Raw genomic sequence first — 26620 nt, 5'->3', positions numbered from 1 at the left:
AGCTGCACGTTCCAAAATCCATTGAGAAACAGAAGGCAAACCAAGCAGACGGATATAACACTGGTGGCTCCAGATTTACTACATTAAAACTGTTCATCAACATCTTGTAATGAAACCTCCGTTCCACCCTGAATCATCAATGATATGTACAAAATTCTGCCTTCTTCAGATTGCGTTCCTAACACACTGGTGTGGTACCAAAAATAGTAGCAAGTGTCTAAATACTTATCAGATGACAGTGCACAAGAGGAAAAGGGCCATTGTGGTAAAAAATAGTTTAGTAGGGTCACATTTTCAGAGAATACTGGGAGCTGTACTTTCATAACATGGATTAGAGACCAGACACAGCAAGGCCCCGTAGTTATTTCAATGGTCATCATACTTGATTGGTTTGTCAAGTTCTATGGCTTCAATTCACACTATTTTCAACCAATAATGGTCTTTCCAGGGCCAAAGTAACTTAATATTAGATTCACTTTATAAATACGGATTTGTGACACACAATAAGCTGAGCCTTCCACTTAATCGGCTTGCAAAAGTCACCGGTAAATAGTCTGTAATGGTCCAATGCCAAACAGGGCATCACTTTGGAGGCAAGTAGAGCCAATCCGCATGTGCTGCAGTACTGATGTGCATGCGCCGACTACCTAAGAGCACAAAGTACAGAGCTAATAATATCTACCTGCGGCAGGATTAATGGCTCAGTTATATTTTTCCACACTGTAGTGTACTGTATTGGATTCTGTAGAAGATGCTACACTCAAAGTAAGATAGATTCACCAATTCCAGCAGCTTTATGAGTTTTGTATATACTCATTTACAAAAAAAAACAATCAAGCCCCTAGGAGGAGATGTCAGAATGAAATGAAACTTTATATCTGTGATTGTAATATTGACATAAGTGATTACAATATCAAAGCAAAAGGATTGTTGTAGAAAACTGAACCTTTGAATGGAGGTTCTAGTACCCTGTTGGGCTGCCTGCAAGATGTGATATGGGTGGGCATGGAGGCTCTAGTACCCTGCAGTAGCGCCTCTAGCTTGGATACAGGATGTGATACGGGTGGGCATGGAGGCATATAGGTGTAATATGGTATCCTATGGCATATCAGTCCACATTTGCTGTGACTGAGCCTCTAGATTGTGAAAACTTATAGGCTGTCAAAGTTGGCATCTCAGATGGTCCCATGCAGGTTCTATTGGGGATGGTAACACCCTTCTGTGTGCACCTGAGCATTATTCTGCTGGAATTCCTTTTGAAAGCCCTGCCATGAGAGGAACACATGTGGCTACTGGATGTCCTGAACATAGTGCTTAGCTGCCATTGTCCTTTGTAGCACTATTAGGGCGTGACCGACTGTCGTATACAATGCCCTTCCAAACCATTACACCAGCAGTGGGGCAGTGTGCCGCTCCACAGCAAAGGCAGGATTGACGTGCCCCAGACATGAATATGACCGTTGTCAGTACCCAAACGAAATCTGGATTCATCACAAAAGACAACACAGTTTCACTCCATAACAGTCCAGTTTCATTATTTATGACATCACTAAGCGGTGGTGACGGTAGGTGGGTATAAAAGGCAGTACACATAATGGGCACTGAGAGACTAAATGTTTTTCAGCCAAGTGCCGAGAAAAGGTTCTGACAGACGCAGGGGATGGTAGAGATGGTACCACTTGTTTTTGGATGGCAGACAAAGGAAACAGTTGGAGCTGCTCTTGCTTGTCGGGCAATCAGATGATCCTCTCTACTTGTGGTCTGTCAAGGGCATTGAGCCCTTTCGCCTTGTGTGCATGCCCTCATATATCCACTAGTCTCAACGCCTCCTAAAATTCTGGCCTGGTGGGCAATTCGTCAATACGACCATGCAGCTTTTCACCTTCCAATAATGCACCCCCTCTCAAACTTGAGCAAAATGTATTTGATTGTGTCATAGAGGCATGCTTACCGGTCAGCAAGCTATACACAAGTGGGGGGGGGGGGGGGAGAGAAGAGGTTCACTACACATAAGTAGGCTTTGAGAGCCTTTTTCTAGGCCAAGGGTAAAACCACTTTTAGGACCTCAGGTGGCAAGACCATTTATCTGATCATACCATAACTCTATTTGCATATCTACCTGAGATGTAACTGCATGCCGAGTTTTGCAGCAAAACGGCAACTCCTTCTAGGTGCTTGATTTTTTTTTGAAAAAGTGTATAAGGGACTCGCTTTATTCATATTAAACTATCAGTTTACATTTTCTTTAATCTGTTTCTTATTGTGGTGTGACATATTGGAGGCTTTGATCCAATTTCATTGATTTATGATGTAAACTTACATTGTCATCCCAGAATTAAAATATTAACTTGAAAGAGCACTCTACTACACTTCCTCTACTACTAGTGTGAGGTTATATTCAAAAGGGAGTTTCAGTCCTAAAAAACTGGACCTGTTCTTGTGCGATTTCATGAGTTTCTGTAATTTTTTTCCATGTGACTTTCATCCATTTGACATCTGATTTTTACACACAAAAGAAAAAAAACATAGGTTCTGCAGACTATTTTTAAGGTTACCATGTAGAGATGAGCGAGCATACTCGATAAGGCAAACTACTCGTGCGAGTAGTGCCTTATTCGAGTACCTGCCTGTTCGTCTCTAAAGATTCAGCTGCCGGCGTGGGTGACAGGTGAGTTGCGGCGGTGAGCAGAGGGGAGTTGGGTAGAGAGAGGGAGAGAGAGAGATCTCCCCTCCGTTCCTCCCCGCTCTCCCCCGCCGCTCCCCGCCTCCTGCCGGCACCCAAATCTTTAAAGACGAGCGGGCAGGTACTCGAATAAGGCACTACTCGTTCGAGTAGTTTGCCTTATCGAGTATGCTCGCTTATCTCTATTATCATGGTAACTTGCAATAAAAATGGATCACAATCGCATCAGAACAAGTGCACCCATAGACTTGAATGTTGATTATCGTCCAAAATTCGCAACATAATAGAACATACTAGGATTTGTTTTGCTCGGAGTGTTTACCTGATTAAAAATAAATAAAAAGTCTCATATGTGAATATAACCATTAAATTAATAATCTCTATATCCATCGGAGAGATTCTGGACAGATTCTTAAAGGCAAAAAAATCAAACGGAAAAATCTTTTGATTTCACGTAGTGAATTTTCTGCAGATTTTCCACAGATTTTGGTGTGGATCCTCAGCAGATTTCACCACTTCAATTTATAGTCAAGGGGTGAAATCCGCAGCAAATCAGCTATGTGAACTCTTGCTTAGGCACATGTTGTAAGTTTTGTGTAAACTCTACTGCAATACTGTTATTTAGACTCAACCACAGCTATTCACGCGAACTATTAAATCAACTTGCAAAAATGTGAATTCTTCCATGGAGAAGGGATAGCCATTTGATAAGCAACAACTAGACACAGGAGACGGAGTCACATTTCAATTAATAACATTCAATGAAACATACTTCACAAGATATTTTATTTCAGCGGCTCTGATGATAAATTGTACGGTGGTATGCTAATTGAATTCCTGCTTTAATGAAAGAAAACCTGCTTTTGGACTACTTATAATCAAGTTCAACCAAATGTATAATAGTCAGAGGACAAAGTTGTGTTAATCATCTTTTATATTGCCCTGCCAAAGTTATTACCTTGCTAACCTTGTGTATGCATGTTATTATAAAAATCATCCATCTATGTTACAAGGAATTACTTTGGTCTAACACTGAAGAGATAATAACTGAAATGAATTTCAAGTGACACGGTTCTCATTAATCACAATTTTTAGACACCAAACACTCAAAGCAGAGTCTGACGAACATTTTCTGTCAACAAGACTCTGCAGAAAAGCCGTGAAATAGGTTCTTCCTTTAATCTACAGAAGGTAATCATTTCTTATACATACACCTAGCAGACCAAGCTAATATCTCTAGATTACTTCATCTGTGGACAGCTCGTCCTGCTTTCTTGTGAACAGAGACGTAACATGCCCGCTCTTAAAAGGTGCCAAGATTTAAAGTGGATAGGAGGTAACAGACTGGTGAAAGACTGCTGGAAACCCCACCGATCATACATCCCTATGTGAATGGGGTGGATGAGCACAAGTTTGTCTAATAAGCTGGAACGTCTATGGGAGAACACAATTCAAGGGAGGAATGACCATCCTTTTCTGAGAATAGAAGTTTGCTCTCTGTCGTGTATTTGTCCTGTGTATACGATTGAGGAAGGGACTTTCTGTTCTGAAACATGTCTCTTTGGACCTTCTTTATCTTTGTAGATTTCAATAAATTGGATATACTATATCCTGTTTTGGACTTTCCACCTGATAACATTGTGGGAGCGCATCACCGTTCTCAAGCTTCGTTGTGAATACATACTGTATTAGTAATTATTAGGAAATTATACTACCAGTGTTTCTGGTGGCGAAATGCTCTGCTACATGCACATCACGCATGCACAGCACTGCTACATGCACATCACACAGCTCTGCTATATACATTCTTCATCCCATACAACAGGGATCACAAGCAGCAGAACACTCGGGATAAAGGACCTGCGATGACATCACCATCATGTTCCACCCCTGATCCCATGGCGGTGACATCATCCCAGATCCTTAATCCCGAGTTAAACACTCTGCCCCTGATAACATGACGGTGAAGTCATCACAGGTCATTCATACCGACTTATACTCCGCCCTCTGATCACATGACGGTGACGTCATCACAGGTCCTTCGTCCCGAGTTAAATGCTCTGCCCCTAACATGACGGTGACTTCATTAAAAGTCCTTCATTCCGAGTGAGTCACATGCTGACCCTGATCACATGACTGTGACGTCCTCACAGGCCCTTCATCCCTGTGCATAACACGGGTGAAGTATATCCTATACAAAACCCCTGCGGCCTCAGGTGCTATGGAATACTAACATCCACCTAGCCAGACAGCAGACGTGTGCTTACAGGACCTATGATGACATTGCAGTCATGTGATCAGGGGTGGAGCATGTTACTCACTCAGGATGAAGGACCTGTGATGACATAGTCATGTGATCAGGGGCAGAGCATGCTACTCACTCACAGGCGGACAGGTGGTCGTTAGTATTTTGACTATTCAGAGGTTCTAATTTTTGGCAATGGCATCATACGAGTCATTTTTCCAACATCTCTAGATATTGTGGGTCATTTTCTTTTTTATGTATGTACTAGTAATTATTAGGAAATTATAGTAGCAGTGTTTCTGGTGGCGCAACACGCCACACAGTTGTGCTACATGGTGCATCCATTATAATCCCCACACGACCCACAGAGCTCTACTATATCCATCCTGAGCCCACACATTACACGCCACACACAGCTGTAGTAAATCCATCTTGATTCCCACATAGCTCTGCTACATTGTACATTCATCATGATTCCCGCACATCACACACACAGCTCTACTACACCCATCTTGATTCCCACACATTACACATAGCTCTACTACATGCATGCTGACCCAACACATCACAAACAGCACATTAAACACACATCTCTGCTACATTGTACATCTATTCTGACTCCACACAGCACAAGACACACACAGTTCTGCTACATCCTGATTCACACAAATCACACACAGCTCTGTTATCCCACACATCACCAGACTCCTGGATACAGTGATCACCCCTGGTCATGTGATAACTGACTCCACTCGCACAGGTGATCACATGATGGTTATGTCATCACAGGTCTTGGTAGTAGCTGCTGTCGGTTTATCCAGTATACAGTACTTTCCACCAAACTGCACAATGGCTCCTACCACAGCAGTGACATCACCGTAGATCCTTCAGCCCGCCAGATCTCTTTTACCAAACTGCACAACGGCTCCTCCCACAGCAGTGATGTCACTACAGATTCTGAAGTCCACCAGATCTCTGAGGCCACGGTAGGTCAGTGTCTTATGTCAGGACCGCTGAGTTGTGTCTGAGATAACGGCTTAGTTGTATTCTCATGTTATTTTTGACCTTCCCATTTCAAGAGCCCTAACTGTGGTGGTGTTCTGTCAGTCAGGCTCTGTGTTTTATATATGTTGTAGGACCTTCGATGAAGTCAACAGGGCGCGGAGCCATGATGTCACCAGGGGTGGAGCATCAGAAGCACTCTCTAACTGACAAGTGGTCGTTAGTAGTAAGTTTTTTTAAGTCATTTTGTAACTTTTTTTTTTTTTACCATTTATGACATAGAATGGTAGAGTTGGAAAGGACCTCCAGGGTCATCGGGTCCAACCCCCTGTTCAGTGCAGGATTAACTAAATCATCCCAGACAGATATTTGTCCAGGCTTTGTTTAAACACTTCCATTGAAGGAGAACTCACCACCTCCTGTGGTAACTTGTTCCAGCCATTGATTACCCTCACTGTCAGAAAGTTTTTTCTAACATCTAATCTGTCTCCTCCCTTTCAGTGCGTCACCTCATGCAGTACTGGCTTTAGCCAACATATAATGCCATTGTGTAATGGCAGAAAAAGATTAAGCCCCCTAGAAAAACCAGGATACAAATTGGATTGGAACGGGTTAACCATTCCTCATAGGACATGATTTGGAGACTGCTCACCATCTTGGTAACTCTTCTCTGACCTTGTTCCAGCTTGTCTGTGTCTTTTTTAGAGCCCAAACCAAAAAAAAAGACATTTTACAACACATTTTATGTACCTTAAAGTAATACCTTTAAAATAAACAACTTGTTTCGCCAAAAATCACACCATTGCATAGCTATGTTTACCAAAAAAAAGTAATTTTTAATACAACAATGAAAAAAAGCTACAAAAAGAGTTTGGTCATTAAGGCACAAAATAGGCCGGTCAATAAAGGGTTGAAGTATACCAGTTTCAGGTGTCTTAGGCCCCTCTCACATAGGTGTTTTTTTTTTTAGCGTCTCAATGCTGTCAGAACCTCTTATTGTTTTTAACTGAGCCTCTCAGACATGTGCTCAATCGCAGCGCTAGACGGCGCTTTCTAGTGTTGCAATTCTTGAGCACTGTCTTGTGTGTTTAGCGCAGCTCATCAATGATGGGGTTTGCTAAAGCCACTTTCTGAGGAAGGATTGCTGCCACTAAAAACGAAAGAAAAAAAAAGCGTTGCAGAATCTGTCGCGCTCATGTGCGTGAGAGCCCTTAGGGATAAGCTCTCCTGTGTACATTAGATACAGCTCTAAATTGGGCCATTATATGACTTGTATATTGAATTTTTCAATACAAAAAGAGAAAATGTTCAGTTCACCCGGCCGCAACACAAACCAGATCCAGACTGCAGACAGGATGGTGCGCGGAAAAAGAAGCCCAATCAGCAAAGGCTAATGAGAAACCTCCATGGCAGATGCCGGGTGTGATTCTTCTTATATGAATAAAAGCAGTGGTTTTAACATTTCTTCTGTTGTAATGCTGGCGCCTGCTACAGGAGATTCCTCATATGGAATTTTTCACTAGTTTTGCTCTCTGGCTCAGGTTCCTTCATCCCTAATTGTCAGTCTAACCTAAGTTGGTGGGTGGAGGCTAGCTGCTACGATATCACCCATATCCTGCACATACAGAAAAGGGGAGATCCTGCTCCCCTATCTCTCTGCAGCACAGCCTCAGAAGCAGCAGCAGAGTTGCGTAGCTAAGAATCCAGCAGTGGGATGGGATAAAACGCTTACTAGAGCCTTCAGCAGTGTCTGTGTGCGTCTCTCTGCCTCTCACTCACTGTACAACAGCTTCCTCCTTTCCCCTCCAAGGGCAGCATGTAACCTGATTCCTCAGTGAGCTCATAATGTCTCTCCTAAGAAAGATTTTAGCAGTGAACTGAAAATATATTTTCCTCTAAGATATATTGCAAGTTTTATCATACTCACTTGTATTATTGATTTGTACAAAGCCAATTAAAAGTATAGTATCTAAAGAAAGCACCATTTGAACAAATCCTAAATGGGCTTTCCACCCTAATAAAATGGTTGCAAAGTGAACTGAATATGTTTTTAAAATAACACATTTCCAATCTCCTGCCAGTCTTTGTTTCCTCGATCCAAGTGATTACGAGTCATTTTGATACAAGTATGCTACACGCAGTCATTGGTAGTAGTGATGAGTTGACCTTACTAATATCACTGCTGTAGACCACCATGCTAGGCATAGTGCAGTGTTTGAGGGCATGGCGTATAACAAATAGATCCAAAGTGACAATCCCTGTGTCATGCTCCTCTTCATTGGCGCTAATCTATCGTTGAAAAAGTACAAATTGGAAGATTACAATGAAACTTTGCGGGATTGTTGTATTGCAATAAACGTACCAACTGTAATACATTGGACATTTGGCGTTTTATTTTAGAATGGAATATTTGGATTACTATCACATACAGTATCAGCAAAATGAGATATTTTGTAACTGCTGTACAGGTTCACACATGGCTCGATGAACCTACATAATAAACTTTCTTATTATAAAAGCGCCTGCATAAATTTCCTGTCTTATGCCAAAAAGTTACTAACGCTGTCAAACAAAATAATTTCAGCCTGATGTAAATGAGAGCTGGCAATGTATTACTTTTCAGCACCTTGTGCCCAACATAACTTCATGTTGCATGGTAAGACAACATGTTTTCCCATTTGCAGGGATATGCTGCATAAAAACTTCACAGACAAGGTGACAGACTTATCATAAAAAGCAATCCCCGTTCTCTATAGCTGACCAAGGAACAAGCTGCAGGAGCCAACCTTTTACATATTAAATTTAAATGACAGATTGTGGGAGTTCAACAAATGCGACGTGACACATCCCAAACAGCTGTCACTGCAGTGGTGTGGACGGGAATGAGAAATAGGAACAGGGACAACACTATGCAAAAAAAAAGAATGACATTTCCCAATATAAAAAAAAAACCAGTGGTATCTAGGTCACAATATAAATTATATTAAAGAGGGTTTGTCACCAAAATGCTGCTTTCCTTTGTCTTTGGAGTAACCCTATGATAAATGTGTTCTGCTTTACGTGACTGTGTTCTGCCTCTACTAAACTGCTGCAGTCCTGTATTTTATCTAGAATACCAAATGGCTGAATATTAGGAGTTCAGCTTTTGCATAGCTGTGTAAAATACAAGATTTTGCAGTTTAGTTGTTGAGTGGTTGATCATGTGACCTCACATATTCTGCTGAGCTACACTGAACCTGATTGGTTTGACACAAGAGGAGTTTGATAACTCTTAAGGCACCTTAAAAACAAAAAAGTTCTGTAGAAGTAGCCGACTGGCGGCACTCCAACAGTCATCTGAAGTGGGACACGTGATTATTTTTTTAGAGCTGTTATGTGGGTGTATTTGTATCCATCATTACAACCATTATGGTAATACACCAATGTTCATATTTCAGTAGGTCCCAGCCTAGTTGTAGGTTCTCTAATTCACAGCCACCACTGCCCACTGACATTTACACAGGTCCTACCAACCTACGGAATACATTTCTAAGCTTGTGGTGATTGCAGTTAGGCAGAATTCTATCATTTCATCTATGGCTATAGAAAGGCAAGTAGGGAATCTTCAGGAGTGCAAAATAAAAACTGAATATATATATTATATATACACATACATACAGAATATGAATAAGCCAAACTGCGCTCCAAACATGTATGAAAAGGAGTGTACTCACTCGGGAGAGTGGAGATATTCACCCAGTATTCACCGGGTCTTTCTCCCCTCTCCCGAATACACACCTTTTCATACGTTTGGAGTGCAGTTTGGCTTATTCATATTCTGATTGTGTGACCCCCATCAAGTTTTGATGGGGGGTTTATTTTGGTCCACTATTGCAGCTCTCCACTAAGTGGATCACATGTGAATTGGAAAGACCCTCTCGGAACCATCTTTATCATTTGTCTCAGTATATTGTGCATTTTTTCTTTGACCTAAGGCGCTGTCCCCACTACTTTTCTACGCACACACGCACACACGCTTCCTGTCTGGATACTATTTAAATTGACTTTTTTATTCACTGTATTTAAGGCTTATTTTTGGAGTAGGGATTATATTTCAGGCATTCTCAAAAATCATGGTAGGGCTTATTTTTTGGATAAGTTATTTTCAGGGAAACAAAGTACATAAATATATCTGATGACGGTAAATGGGTATTCCTTAGATAGACTTTTATTACCTATCCACGAGATAGATGATAAGTCTGATTGCTGGGGTCTCACTGCTGAGGCCCCCCAACTGATCCCAAAAATGGTGGTCCTGTATATTCCTGTACTTGTCATTGTCGCTTTTCCTACTAACAGTGACGTCAGATTGGATGAAGCTGAAGCTAGGCATGTGCACCTGTTGCTGCATTTTTTAAAAATAGGGCTCATGGTAAATAATCAAGCGGTTTTACCCAGCATTCTCCAGCAGCCCCAGTGAAAGTGAATGGATTGGAACTGAACAGGCGCGACTGCCACTCCATTGAATCTCCTCTATGAGGGGAGGGTTACAGTGAACCTATAGTAAAGACGAAGGGGAATATGGGACACCAGTGTGGGTCTTATCTGTGAGAGCACCAATCTAACATTTATCACTTATCCCATGGATAGGTGCTAAAAGTTTATCTTGCAATAATCTCTTAACCCCTTCCCGCCCCATGACTTAAGGGTACGTCATGGCAGGCTGGTACTTCCTGCAAAATGACGTACCCTTACCCTTATATAGAAAAATAAAAAAGTTACAGGACTTTGAATGCACCGATAGAGGGGGGGGGGGGGAAAGATTTCCAAAAAAGGGGTTTTTATTGCAAAAAAGTGGAAAAACCTAAAAAAAAAAACACAAGAATTTTGGTACCGTTGTCATTGTACCGACCTGCAGAAAAAAATGTATTGTGTCAGTTATGCTGCATGATTAACGCTGTAAAAAAAAAAAAAAAAAAAGCAAAAATCTATGGCAAAATTGATGCGTTTTCTCTCCCTGTTATTTAAAAAAAAGTTTTACAATATAGTCTGTGTACCTAAGTGGCACTACAGCTCGACACGCAAAACACAAGCCCTTATACGGCCACGTCAACAGAAAAATAAAAAGTTATGGGTTTTCAGAAGTGGAGATGAAAATCCGCCAAAAATCGTTGCGTCCTTAAGCCCAAAATAGGCCATGTCCTTAAGGGGTTACATAAACACAGAATAATGGCAAATTAAAAAAAGAAAGAAAAGAAACACAGCCGCTAAACTAAAACTGAAAATCTCAACTCCAAGATTAAACGCCTGTGATGTGAATAGCATTCTACTTCTTTAGAAACGGAACTAACTAAAATGTGCCGCCAAAGTTCACATATGGCATCACATAACCATTTAATTTTGCGCCTTCTGTGAAGAGTTTCTGATTGCCTATTAGAGCTCTTGCCGTTTCCCTTACTTCCTTCTATCATTGTTTTGCTTGGTGTTCTGGATGATATTCCTTTGCAGTGAGTGCATCATTTCATTAGCGCTTCCTATACGTGCCCCCCGCCCCTCATTACATTACCCCCTGAACAGGTGATGCATCCGCCTTGTACAGATTTAATAACATTTTGCTCTCTAAAAGTAGAACTGTCAAAGAACTGAATTTACAAGTACAAAAAAAACTATTTCAGCCGTCTCCTAGCAACAAGAATCCGCTGATGTTTTCTCCCCAATAGTGGGTAATGTGAATGAAATCTGTTGTGTTTAAGTGCAGCCAAGTGTCAAGAGGAGTGGAGCCGTCCTATTGTAGGCCCGGGATGCTGACAACGCTTGCTGGGGACACACTGCATTACTTCACAGCAGCGATCCGTACAGTCTGCAGATTGTAAAGTAGGCATTGAGTAAATCTGTCACAGTGTTATTTAACCTAGACAGGGGAAAGGCTGAAGATCTGCCAGGTGGATCACAGTGGTTCATGCTGCATCTTTAGACACTTCCGTCTAACTTTATACCACCTATTAACTTACCAACTTCACTATTTGAGCCAAAAGTTTGGCAATTTTTTAATGCACGTTGGCACACTTAGGCACACGCCAATGTAGTCATGCCCCTTTGCCAATGCAGCACAAAAATAGACTAAAATACATAACTGTGGTGCAAAACAACTTTTTGTAGCAATTTGCACTAGAAAACTGGCACATTTTCTATAGTAAATCTTGCCCACATTACAGGCATCATTGTATTTGTGGTCACACTCCCAAAACGGTGATTAACTCTTACAAGGAAGGGAGGGGCGGGTTAACTGCAGTACTGTTAAAGGGGCAGTATTTGGAAAATAATAGGTGGATTTTTATTTGGTCAGTAAGTACACTTTGGGGAACAAATAAATTTAGGGTTAAGTTTTGAAAGGAAAAAAAAAAAACCCTTTTTCCCCAAATTGTACTGCATATAGAAATAGGAATGTGCTAATCTCTGAATGGTTTTGCATCCGAGGAACCTTTATGGGGTGCTGGCCCACGTTTTATATAACTGGTGTTACATGGGGATTTTCTTTAGGATTTTCACATTGTATATTAGAAATGTGCAGAAAGAAGTGTGAAGAAACAGGTCACATATACTTCTGAATGTCCGCATCTTCCCTTAAAACCAAACTTTTTTTCTATTTTTGCAACACCACTGACTTGCATTGTACTGTACAACACTGCAGATTTTCATAACTGCACACCAAAACAGCACAACAATTACCCCACATGTAAACACGGCCCTATAATCCCCCTTTATTCAGGATCAGGTCTGGTTTTAGGAGAGGAAAAAGAAACTGTGCCACCGACATGCTGTCTGCACCTAGCCTAGATGGCAAAAGAATCAGTAAGAATATACTACTAACCTCTGTGCGGAGACAGCCCTGGACCTCCCACACCTAACCCTGCAGATCCCAGGAAGCTATGCACCGCTGGTTTTAGGTAGAGGGACCCATTAGCATCTTGTATTTTGTATAAAGTATATAGACAAAGCTAAACCTACATATCAGATAACTGCATACACAGCAACACTCTAATAACTGGTTAGCATCTGAATTGCTTTTTTTATGAATAGGAGTTATTTGATAATAGAGCCGAGACATCAGAGACCAGCTGTGTGTCTGCCTCTCCATGGGCCGAATACTGCCCATCAGAAATGACTGGCAGCTGCCCGCTCAGTGTTCAGTGTACTCCCGCTAGTAAAAGGCTCAACTCTGAAAGAGGATTCTGGGGAATTTCGGTAAGCAGCGTGCCAGATATCTGTACTTGCTGATCATCTTTCAGAATGTTAGATTGTTGTTAGCCATTCACGCCCCTCGGCGACCCTAAAGGCGAACTCCCTTCATGTTTTTTGGTTTTGCACTGCTTCTTTCAGTTGTGTGATGCACAAGTCATCATTATGTAGTGTCAACACATGGTTTGTACAGACTTCAAGTAGTCTTTTATTGCTATTTCTTGGTAAATCCTACTGGCAAAACTGTGCCTCCAAAAAACAGCTAATCTCTTCCAATGAAAAACTACTTTCCCTTGCTTTTTTTCTGTTAAAAATTAAAGATTCTAGTTACCCATTCCACATGTTGCAGCTTCTGAGAAAGCCGAATGACAACCTATATCTAAACTTACCTTCATCAAAACTCATCAGTTAATACATGTCCTCAGCCAGCGAGATTGTAGGGAAGAGAGTAGAGGAGACAGCGCTAATGAGCTTCTCCAGCTCCGTCCAGGTAGCGTGTTCTCAGTAAATGGTCATCTAGCAGCCGTGCCTTACATGCGGCACGTCTGCTAGATGCAGTGGATTCCTTTTATTATAGCCAGATGGCTAGTCAAAAATGGAAACAAGCCCGAGAAATCTTGTTGCAATTTGCCAAATCATCGGCACATTTTAATCACTATCTGGAGCCCTGATTAACAAAGATTTTTTTTTTTACAGAGCTTAATGGAAAAAGGGTGACTAAAGCAACGATATATAAAGAGTTTTTTTTACTTTCAGACAGAGAACACATTTAGCATATACTTGCTCGATATTTCACTGTTTAAGATAAATAATTAACTTACGGCAAGAGCTTTGGACAGTCTGGTCCTGAAGTCATTCAAGATTAAGGTAACAATATCCTTATGTGGAATGAAGGCAAATCCTTTAGAAAGGAACACTTTTCGTGGACGTACCAAGTCCAGAGCAGCTTGAAAGGGAACCTTAAAGGATGAGATAAATGACAATAAGCAAAAGTAATGATGGATGAAAAGTCCTGTAAAAAAATCCTGTATTTTTCTCTTTCTTCTCTAACATGATAGCTCAGTCATTAGTACTATTGCCTTGCAGTGCTAGAGTTGTAGGTTCACATCTGACCAAGGGTGATGGCGGTATGGAGTTTTTTAAAGTTGATGTTGTCCTTGATGAGATTTGAACCTAGGCCCCAGCATTGCAAGATATGCTAACCACTAAGCCATAATAAATGAAGAAAGGATTGTCTTCAAGTTCCATCCTCTTCCCACTGAGTACAATGCAATAAAAAAGGATCCATGTGTATTCAGTCAAAGACAAAAACTACAGAAACAAGTTGAAACTGAACCTTCTGCTTCAATACATTTCTATGGACTGGAAAATGGAACGGTTTTCCTTCCATTTTGATGTTCCCATGATAGATCAGCAAAAAAAAAAAGTGTGAAGAAGCCCTAAGCTCCACTCTTGGTTTTAGCTTACAAATTCTGATGCAAAGCATTGACCAAAATAGTATTGTATTGAGAGAAACCAGAGTGTATGATGAACACAATCTTGTTTCCCTTCCATTTGGACTTTATATTTACCTTAGAAAAATATCTGAATATATGTCAAGATGACTGCAAGGCCTGAAGAAGGAGAAAAATCTGTGATCGACCCTTTGCTCACGTAAATGTGTGGCCAGACAGCCTGCTAAATATGGACTTTGTCTTAGAAATGTACAGTATTGGTAAATCAAAGTTTTTATTATCCATTTTACTTTATTTGATCTTCTATACACTCAGACCTTGACTAAGCTTAGGAGTAGTTCTAGATTACCAATTAATGTTCCCAGACAGCGCGTGACCAAAAAATGGACATCGCTGCACGAGCAAAAAGGCGTAACAAGTTATGCTTATGTTTAATCAGGTGACTTTTGGTCACCTGACTTCAATGTATTTGTCTTAAAGGACTATACATTCTCTGGCTGTTTGACAAATAAATGGAATCATTTGCGATTTACACGAGTGCTGTGTGGCGCGTTAATGATTCTCTGAGCTGCTCCTATTAACCCTTAATATAGAACAGCAAGAATATACATAATAGCGCTACATTTCGCTAACATTGTCATATGTGAAAGTGTCGAACTATGGATCGAGTCTGAAGCAACTTGGCGCATTGTACATTTCAAAATAAAAGGCATTCCCTGAATCATACATATGATTAGCTCATTTACTTGTTTATATTGTAATTTATAGCAGATTTTCTTGTTATGGAATCAATGAAAACCTGTGACAAATCCAACATGTCTGAATGTGGCTTTAAACATACATCATTGTGGTGGTGAGGATGGGTCAGACTGATTAGAATGAAAAGAGAACAGCTATTCATTTAAAGGGTCTGTTCAGTAGTTATGTCCGAGTGACAAAAAGTCTGAGCTGTACCAAAAGGTTTGGTACACTATATAGTTAAGGAACCAATTAATGTGAATTTTTTTACCTGCTTATTTGGCAAATCATTAACTCACTTTTTTGAGAATTTCCTTTCAAGCCTGAGAACTGTAAATTCATGTAACCTCCATATTTCGATCCACTTATTGTATAAGCAGAATTCTCATGTGTTTGGTTATTTAAAAAAAATCTAATTCAGGAATAGGGGTTCCAAGATGCTCCTGTATGAATAGAGTGGTGGTCAAGCCTGTACACTACCACTTTATTCATCTCTAAGGGACTGCCGGACATAGCCAAGTGTGTGTACTCGGCTAGCTCTAGCAAGAGATGAATCGAGCAGTAATGCACATATCTGACCACTATTCCATTCATATGGGAACACTCAGGACCCTACTTCTCATAACTGGTGGGGGTCTCAGTGGTCAAACTCTCACTGATCAGACAATTAACTCCTAACCTGTGGGCAATAAGTTGTTTTCGTGAGACAATTGCTTTAAGGCAGCGGTAGACATCTAGAGAATGCCAGTGTTTATCCTGTAGTAACTGCATCAGGTAGTTTTAATTATCTAGATTTCTGGTGAATTAAATATCTATCACACAAAAAATACAAATATCCTTTATGGAAAGGACACAAAATACTCCTCTTGAACAGCACATTTTGACAGCTATTTTAGAAGGATCAACTTGAAGAAAGTTTCATACAATAAGAAACCTACTTTGTAAAATTCACAGTCTTCCAGTTTAGCTGTGCTCAGGCCAAATGTAGAATTCATGAGATCATGCTGAAGCAGATCTTTTTCTTCTCCACTTATCTAGAGAAGAAAAAAAAATAAATCACATTTTCATTAAATCACTTTTTATTCAGATTTTTACACTTAAGTTTACAGTCAAGAATCTTGCATTTTCATTCACTTTCTTCAAGGTTACAAAACAATATGGTTTCTAAACATTTCTAATTTAATTGTATTGATTGTTTTTAACGCAAATGGTATTTACGGTATCTAAAATACTAAAAGATTTTAAAACACAGGGCTTATCTACTTTTGAAAATGTAACAGTTTTCTGGCACACGTTGCACAAGAGAACTGTCAAGCATGCTTTGCACCACATTTACTAGTCGTTTTAGACAGTTTTTTCGCTGCGCCCAACACAAGGGCATTCCTTTGTAGAAAAGGGGAGTGGCCTAAATGACACCACACCCAAAAACTGCACACAAAAATGGCTTAGTTTATGAAAAATCTGCCAACTGTTAGACAGTATTAGTAAATAAACTCTATAATCCTTTAATATAAAATTTTTTTAAACTAAATATTTTTCAGCGTTAGCAAAGACAAAATATTTCATTTTAAACTAAGGCCCAATGCCCAGACACAGATTTTCCCTGCGGAATTTGCAGCGGGATGTGAATTCCGCAGCAATGTCCGTCCATAGACATGCTATGTTAAAGGATTCTCTCCTGCCCACGAGTAGAAATCAACTGCAATTTTCCGCTCACAAGGGAGAATCGCAGCATGTTCTATCTTATGCGGAAAATCGCACGGGCGGCTTCCATTGCAATCAATGGAAGCCATCCATCCCGCGGCACTGCAGAAGTATCGCGGGAATTCACGTCATAGACCAGTGAGTCATGTCCTGTTCTGCGCATTTGCCTGGCTTACCGACCAAGACACTCGGGTCAGATCAGGACAGGTGAGTATGGGTCTCTAGGGGTCACCGGGTCTGATTCTGCTGTGAGATTTTGCAGTAGGAATCTGACCCGGCCGTGGGCAGGAGGCCTGAAGGTATCTGCACACAGGGCAGAAATGTAGCAGGTTTGTCATCCAGATTTACAGACGGAAAATCCACAGTGAATTACAGCACAATCCAAGTGGCCAAGAGGTTACATTTTATCTACATGCAGCAGAAAATATCTGCACAGAAATGGATCTGTGGTGTGGATTCTTACAACTGCACTCTGTCAATTTTTGTTGAGAATTTCCAAAATGCATTTCAACCTTTTCAATGTATAACAAGTCAAAGACAAGAAGACTTTTGTGTTCTGTGTGCAGCTACTTTTACAAGATCATGCGGTGACCTTCGTGAGCACAGGTAGCTGCCCACGGGGCAGGAAGCTCTGCTGTAACACCTACAGGTTTTACTCCTGCTGGATTTACCCTTTTACATTAAAAAGGAGTGAAATCCACAGTGAAACTTTACAGCAGAAATTAACATTTACATCCGCAGCATTTTCGTCTCTTGTGTGGCTACTTTAGGCATAAATACACATAAGATGGGTACCTATAGACCCTGCTTGTGCCAAAAAGGAAGGGCGTGCTGTGACGATCATAAAGGGGAACGGACTACTGGGGTAAGTGGACACTACAGTGACATGGTAAGCTAGGCTCGCACATCTGGTTTCTTTACATCGCATATTAGTTAGAAGCTCTACAGCTGGCTTCTAACTATTGCAGTTGGCTCATAGACGAAATATTGCAAATATTTTTCTACACTTGTTATAACTTCAACTTTTAGCTTCGATTTTCAAATCGGTCATTATCAATGGTGCAGTATGATTTAATGCAAGTTCATTACAATGGGAGTAGTAGTGCACTGCATAAAACTGTATTCTACAGTTACAATTCGCCTTTCTTACAGTACAACCTCCTTCACCAACTGTCCCTGAATATTAACCCTCTCCAATCCAGTGTTGGACTTTGTCCCTGCACAGCTCCTATGCCGGGTGAGGCCCGACACATTTCTAACACTATGCAGAAGACAGATCCGTCATCGGAGCTATCTGCATATGTGCATCTATCTATCTATCTATATATATATAAAACACTATGCAAGAAAGAGGCTCGGCACTGGAGTTCTCCTCTGCATACTGAAATACACATATATAATACTATATAATATACTATACATAAGTAATATACATATTAACTCTCTTTTAATTAACAAAAAAATTGCTAATAAAATCATGACAGGTCATTTTGATGTGTTTTTTTTTTTTTGAGTAATTCCAAAGAATTCAAAGCGCTTTTCCACCCAAAATAAATAAGTGTGGGGAGTGTGCAGGGGGGCAGGGAAATTGGATTGGAAAGGGTTAAAGACTAATTTCCTTACTAGCTATATTAATACAACTCCTATAGACCATTATATACTATTCCGGGCTGAGAAAGTCACCAACTCTTGCACAAATGTAAAAGAATAATTCCCCGTGTTCCTGCAAGCCTAGATGTGGTGTTCGGAGGGGTTGTATTCCCCAGAGCGGCTCGTTACTGGAAAACAAGACGACAAACACGCTGATGTATTTTCTTCCTCATTCACACACATGTAAGACTTCACGGGGCATTTCTGAATATGTGCTGCGTTTAGGATTTGGCAGGGTGTCAGAAGACGCCCATTTTTACATAGCCAGAAAGAGTCCATTAACATATACAAAAGACTCCGCAGTCTATTATATGATTTCTCCTGCAAATGCATTTATGAATATTTTACTGGTGTGCAGTGATTAAACAAGGAAACCCATATAGTGTGACACAAAGCAATTATCCAACACAACCCGTGGAGGAATAAATGAGAAACCCCACAATGGGGACAATACCTTTTGTCAGAGAATGTGCATGTGTTTCATTAGCAGCAGAAAACATTGGTGTTCCTTACAATGTAGGAAAATACTCATTATTGAGGTAAGAACCAAGGAGTAGAAGTTATCACTCTGTAAGTGATTCTCAGGACCAGAGTAATAGCCCTCCTGTTCAATAGCCATCCAGTAATGATTTAATGAACACCTATACACCCATGGTTATCAATTACATCTGCCATATCGCCGCTTCCTCTGGGTGTACATGAGATGCCCAGTTTGCCAGACTTTTTAGGGTGTATTGAAAGGTATGTAACAAACAAAAATGTGCCTCTGGAATGCAACTTCCATGAAAGCAGACAGATATAGTGACAGATACAGTGGGGAAAAAAGTATTAAGTCAGATACCAATTGTACAAGTTCTCCCACTTAAAAAGATGAGATAGGCCTGTAATTGACGTCATAGGTAGACCTCAACTACGGGAGGCAACATGAGAAAACACATCCAGAAAACAACATTGTCTGATTTTTAACGAATTTATTTGCAAATTTTGGTGGAAAATAAGTATTTGGTCAATAACAAAAGTTCATCTCAATACTTTGTTATATATCCTTTATTGGCAATGACAGAGGTCAATGTTTTCTGTAAGTCCTCACAAGGTTGGCACACACTGTTGCTGGTATGTTGGCCCATTCCTCCATGCAGATCTCCTCAAGAGCAGTGATGTTTTGGGGCTGTCGCTGGGCAACACAGACTTTCAACTCCCTCCAAAGTTTTCTATAGGGTTGAGATCTGGAGACTGGCTAGGCCACTCCAGGAGCTTGAAATGCTTCTTACAAAGCCACTCCTTCGATGCCCTGGCGGTGTGCTTGGGATCACTGTCATGCTGAAAGACCCAGCCACGTTTCATCTTCAGTGCCCTTGCTGATGGAAGGAGGTTTGCACTCAAAATCTCACGATACATGGCCCCATTCATTCTTTCATGTATACAGATCAGTCGTCCTGGTCCCTTTGCATAGAAACAGCCCCAAAGCACGATGTTGCCACCCCCATGCTTCACAGTAGGTATGGGGTTCTTTGGATGCAACTCAGCATTCTTTCTCCTCCAAACACGCCAAGTTGTGTTCTGCCAAACAGTTCTACTTTGGTTTCATCTGACCATATGACATTCTCCCAATACTCTTCTGGATCATCCAAATGCTCTCTAGCAAAGTTCAGTCAGCCCCGTACATGTACTAGCTTAAGCAGGGGGCACGTCTGGCACTGCAGGATCAGAGTCCCTGGTGGCGTGGTGTGTTACTGATGGTAGCCTTTGTTACGTTGCTCCCAGCTCTCTGCAGGTCATTCACTAGGTTCCCCCGTGTGGTTCTGGGATTTTTGCTCACCGTTCTTGTGATCATTTTGACCCAACGGGGTGAGATCTTGCGTGGATCCACAGATCGAGGGAGATTATCAGTGGTCTTGTATCTCTTCCATTTTCTAATTATTGCTCCCACAGTTGATTTCTTCACACCAAGCTGCTTGCCTATTGCGGATTCAGTCTTCCCAGTCTGGTGCAGGGCTACAATTTTGTTTCTGGTGTCCTTCGACAGCTCATTGGTCTTCACCAGAGTGGAGTTTGGAGTGTGACTGCTTGAGGTTGTGGACAGGCGTCTTTTATACTGATAACAAGTTCAAACAGGTGCCATTACAAGAGGTAATGAGTGGAGGACAGAGGAGCCTCTTAAAGAAGAAGTTACAGGTCTGTGTGACCCAGAAATCTTGCTTGTTTGTAGGTGACCAAATACTTATTTACCACCATCATTTGCAAATAAATTTGTTAAAAATCAGACAATTTTCTGGATGTGTTTTCTCATGTTGTCTCTCATAGTTGAAGCCTACCTATGATGTCAATTACAGGCCCCTCATCTTTTTAAGTGGGAGAAATTGTACAATTGGTATCTGACTAATTACTTTTTTTCACCACTGTATATACAGAAGATGGACCATCGTAGTCACAAGAGCTGTACTTACACCAGCGAGGGCTCAAATTCAGGGGTGCGATCTACAATTGTACCAGGTCCCATGAGCCTGTACAAGAGACATGCTCTCTTCCTGGCATAACATGGCATTTTGCGGAAACACTATGTTGTCACTTCGTAGATGGTGACAACGCACGTACAATAGAAGAACCATCTGATGTGACAAGATTGGAATAAAGGCTCATTTACATGCAAAAATAAGCTTTTAAACTAATGACAGATCGACAATTTTAAGGCCCATTTACACAAAGATAATCTTTCAAAAGGTATGTTTTGAGTGATTGTTTTGCATAAACTTCTAATAGACACTAATGTCTAGTAGCAGCTAATCACCTTCATTTGCATGTAAATGAGCCTCCTGTAGCTGTATGCAGAGAACAGCAGGTGGTCTGTTCTCTGCATTCAGCTCCTTTGTTCTGCCAAGGGGCTGCAAGCTGAATACAATGTACTCAGCACTCCTGTAGAGAATACAGCACCATGGACAGCAAGCATAGCACCATGGGCAACAAACAAAATATGTGGTCTGTTATCTTCTCTCTGTCTGACCGATGGAATTTATGCTTAACTGAAAATCATTCAGCCGAAGAGTGAAAGATGGGAGCATTTACACACAACGATTATCACTCAAATGATGACTTTTGAGCAAATGCTGAGCGATAATCGTTGCGTGCAAATGGGCCTTGAGCCTCCTGGAGTTGCTTGCTGAACTCCACAGGTGGTCTGAGCTCTGCAATCAGCTCCTTTGTTCTCGCACGGGCTGTCATGGGCTGATGGCATGAATACAATGTAAGCAGCTACTACCCTGAAGAACACAGCGTGCAGTCTGTTTTCTCGCAAGGGCTGCAGACAGAATACAATGTTATCTCTAACTACTGTGGAGAACACAGAGTGCGGTCTGTTTTCTCACATGGGCTGCAGAGAGAATACAATTTTATCTTCTCTCCCGTGGAGAACACAGCATACGGTCTGAACGATGGTTTTTAACTCACCTAAAAATCAACGTTCAGACGAAAAGTGCATGATGGTAGGATTTCTACTCAATTATTGCTCATATGCCATAGTTTTAATGAATTTTGAGTGATAAACGTTGTGTGTAAATGGGTCTAAAGTAAGTATAAAAAATGATGACTGTTAAGAGAGTTGTGACAGCAGGCATCACTAAAGTAATCACTAGCTAACTGTGGAGCTTCTAAAGTTAGTCTTCCATACAGTCCTAAAATAATACCAACTATAAAAGTGGCACCTACAAAAGTTAGACACTATACCTAAGAAATGACCAGTAGCACGTCAATAGATCACTTATGTGTCAATGGGATGAGTCAAGGATGGATCACAAGAGAGCGGTCATAGCCATCAGTGAGAACAATATGTAGTATTTCCCATTTCCATTAAACACATAGAAAACCTGCAGTGCCCCGTTATAGAAAATCCTCCTGCTCTCCTACATTTTATCTATGCGCTATCGAAAGGTAATATAGGATAGGAACGTCACCCAGGCTGGGAAGCTCGCCTCTGTAGCAGTGTAAGGATCATCTTCTGCACGGAATAGGGGACTAACCATACAAAAACAATAAGATCAGACATAAAACCCAATCCAATGATTTTTTTAAGGTGCAGCAAGTGCAAAGGCTATTAGCTATTAGTTACACTCTCCCTCAAGACCGTTTTTATAAATATGAGGTGTCGTCAATGGATAGCTAATGGTACAAGAGCTCCCCCTGCTGACAGCAAACAGAACAAAAGCAAAATCACTGCATAAAGACTGGATTGCTCTCCTCTTTCCTTAGTCCGTCTTTTATCAGCTCTTCTCGGATAAGCCCAGCAGAGTCCCAGTGCCACACATTTTAATTTTTCATTTTCAGGAATAATCCATTAAGTTCTGAACACATCACCTAATTGGCTTTTCCTCCCATCGTTCAGAGAGCAGCCTGTTACAGCCGAGGTTCAAGTAGCACAAAGTGTCCGGCCATGTATTCTGGTAAAACTGTGTGCTGCATGCGGAGTAAAACCCAACAACATTACGGCTGCTACGCCCTGGACCGTCGCCGGGGCATATACTGCCTGCAACGTACACGATTAACGACCACGTAAAAGGCACGCTCCTGCGCTAGTTACTGCACATGTCACGTTCGTTGGGGCACGGCTCTAATTGGGATAGAATGTATAGGATCTTGTATAATGTAACTCAGATACTTCCATGTTCCAGTTGTTTATGGAATCCATGCAGACACGGCCTGCAGCATCATCAACTACCTCCCATATCCTTACTTGCTTCTAAATTCTCAGGTGCAAGTTTCCTGAATTTCTCATATTGCAAGCTACACAATTACTTCTAATATAAAGAAGCCTACAGGCTTTGTCTTGCACCGCACTTTGACCCCTTTGCCTGTCCTTTGGTGGATGATTTTGGTGTCATTAGATTTGTTACATCCTCACCATTGCTGTAAAATCATAAAATTTGAGTTTGATGCATTGTGTGACCTGGGGCTGCCACCGGCCCCATTGAAAGCAATGGGCGATCCGCAAAAAGAAGGGGCATACTGCGATTGTTTTCCCATGCATAGTATCGTAACGTAGTGCCAATGCAGGATAACATCACTAATGCAAATGAGCCGTATTTAGAGAGATGCTTTACAGCAGAAACAATGCACAAGTCACACAATGGCAAGGTGGGAACCCAATACATGGTCTATAACTTGTGCAGAGATCATTGTGTAGGAAGAGGAGGAGGTAAGCTGTGACTATGATCTATTATGAATAGTGAATCCTGTTATCTATATAGGTTTGATCATTCATTGTAATCCTGCCTGTGTTGATAATGAGAGGAGTGCTGAAACATTTTCTCTACAGAACAGGAAGCGTTGGCCTATTATTATAAGGTTTATTTTCCAGAGTGAAAAGTGCAGAATTCACTTATTCCTCCACAGGTAGACTCCTTAGTGTATCTTCTCCTCAGTAATCTTAACCAGTCTCCCATGTCAGCTCACCTCCAGCTGCCCGTCATTCCTCGCATTCTCCTTACGGCAGGTCAGTGAAGGTGATGTCCCTGCGATGTAGCGTTCACTGGCTAGGAAGGAATGCTGATCTATTGCAGAGACAGCGGGCATGAGCAGTCTCTGCAATAGCTCGGCACTCCCCCTACCAGACTGTGATTTAGTGATGCAGCGTACATTGCCGGGCAGGAAGGAGGCTGCCTGTGAATGTACATAACCTCCTAGGAAGCAGAGGAATCAGCCAGCTGGAAGTGAGGTGACCCTCCGGACTGCAGGAGACAGGAGAAGATCAGCGAGGAGAAGATCTGGTAAGTAGACTGACGGGAAGGAATAGGTGAGTATAGAATTTTTGTTTTTTAATGGCAGAACCCCAAAAACATAAAAACGTGATTTGTACAATAGGTCATTATCTGACGACACAATCCCTTTACTTTAAAGGGGTTGGCCAGGCTTAGAAAACCATGGCTGCTATCTTTCAAACACAGTGCCACCCTTTTTCATGGGGTTGTGTCTGGTATTGCAGCTCAGATCCCATTCACTTCAATGGAGCTGAGCTGCAATACCAGACACAACCCCAGGAACAAGGGTGGCGTTGTGTTTGGAAGAAAGCAGCCATGTTTTTCTAAGACAGAACAACCCCTTCAACCCTCTTCAAGACTGTTTGTGCCTTAAAGAGGTTGTCGCGCGAAAGCAAGTGGGGTTAAGCACTTCTGTATGGCCATATTAATGCACTTTGTAATATACATCGTGCATTAAATACTGGCCATACAGAAGTTATACACTTACCCCCTCCGGTGCTGGCGTCCCCGTCTCCATGGCGCCGACCAAAGCCTTCCTCTGCCTGGATTAGAAGCGCTTGCGCAGTCTGCCCTCTTCTGTCCGGCTCTGGCGTGCTCGCACCGCAGAGGTCTTCCGCGCATGCGCAGAAGACCTGTGCGGCGCGAGCACACCGAAGCGGCCCCTTCAGCGCAAGCGCGTCTAATCCAGGCAGAAGGCGGCTTCGGTCGGCGCCATGGAGACGGGGACGCCAGCACCGGAGGGGGTAAGTGTATAACTTCTGTATGGCCAATATTTAATGCACGATGTATATTACAAAGTGCATTAATATGGCCATACAGAAGTGCTTAACCCCACTTGCTATCGCTGGACAACCCCTTTAATGACCAAACCAATGTCACTTTAGCAGAGAATAACTTTGTAAATTGTTTAAATCCAAGTAATCCTGACATTGTTTTGTGTCACATATTGACCTTGATCTAGCTGGTAAGACTAGACTGATATGATTTGCATATGTTTAACAAAAAACACCAAAATTGAGTGGGAAAAATTGTCTTTTTCATATTTTTAACGTCAGTATGTCAAATCTGTACATAAATACTGCACACATTTTATCAGATATATGATTCCATTTGTTTATTTTAAAAGCACGTTTGAAAAATTTATATTTTTATGCAATTTAGGAGATTTACTAATTTAACATTCGTTTTTCAAAGTTCTGGAGTCATTTTGTTAACAAATTAATTTATATCAATAGCATGGACAATTACCTAGTTTGATATAATAAATTTATTTCTAATTAAACCAAAAAATTAACCCTTTACTGCATAAATATTTTTATGAGGGAACAACAGTTAAGGGGGTTCCATTTGGGGTTCCCCCTTTCTCCCCCCTCCCCATAGACACCCATAATACTCACATTCAGGTTCCAGCAGTAGCTGATGTTTGGTGAAGCTGGAACATATACTTATTTGGTGCTCTTAAATGGCAAGGTTGGGCTGTAGAGCTCATTTCCATATAATAGATCAGGAGAGACTGTCAGCCTAAACTTACTGAAGTGACAGGGAGATGAAATGAGGAGCTCTCTGAGCAACTCCTGTGGCATAAAATCCCTATAAGTCAAAACTAGTAGGTCTCTTTATTCTGTTGCTCTACTCCTGGGACAGAGCCGAACAACAGAAACACCTAGCGCTGGTGTGAAGCCAGCCCAAAACCGGAAATATGACGACATTCCGAATAAAGAGGCATTCTTATCAATGGATCTTTACCTAGAATGTTGAAATAGACAGCGATAAGTAATGCCAAATGGGGTTCAGGTCTTCTCCAATGTCCTTTATGGGTATGTTCACACGTGCAGGATTTGTTGCAGATTTTTCCATTGCGAAAGATCCGCAGCAAATCCGCCACATTTGAACATACCTTAAATCAGGAAATTAGTTTTGTTCCAAGACTGCAGACAACCACGTGCTCTCTACTGAGTTCAGTGGCAGTGGGAGGTTGCAGGGCTGCACAGAGCTCTTAGGACATGTGACCTGTGTAGCGGCTGAAGTCACCAAGTATTCCTAGCCTCAGGTGTATCTATGAGATATCAAAAAGATCATGCTGCCTGGGCTTCCCCCACATACTAAGGTGGCCATATGCATTAAATACCTGATGGACAAATAGTCATTCCATTAACAGTTATTCCTCCTGAGACCCCAA

General features: G+C 41.4%; 1 protein-coding gene across 2 annotated transcripts in view; it reads right to left on the bottom strand.

Annotated features, from left to right (window-relative positions):
- The window catches only part of PRIM2 (DNA primase subunit 2), a 110478-nt gene that overhangs the window by 70223 nt on the left and 13635 nt on the right, over positions 1-26620 (bottom strand). For both annotated transcript variants that reach the window (XM_066604150.1, XM_066604143.1), the window contains exons 6-7: positions 16279-16374; positions 13970-14107 (exon numbers count right to left, since the gene is read on the bottom strand). In XM_066604150.1, the coding sequence (XP_066460247.1) occupies positions 13970-14107; positions 16279-16374 (234 nt within the window). The remainder of the gene's footprint in view (positions 1-13969; positions 14108-16278; positions 16375-26620) is intronic.

The sequence above is a fragment of the Eleutherodactylus coqui genome, chromosome 1, assembly GCF_035609145.1.
Source record: "Eleutherodactylus coqui strain aEleCoq1 chromosome 1, aEleCoq1.hap1, whole genome shotgun sequence".
NCBI lineage: Eukaryota > Metazoa > Chordata > Amphibia > Anura > Eleutherodactylidae > Eleutherodactylus > Eleutherodactylus coqui.
This window is presented reverse-complemented; position numbering and strand designations above follow the sequence as displayed.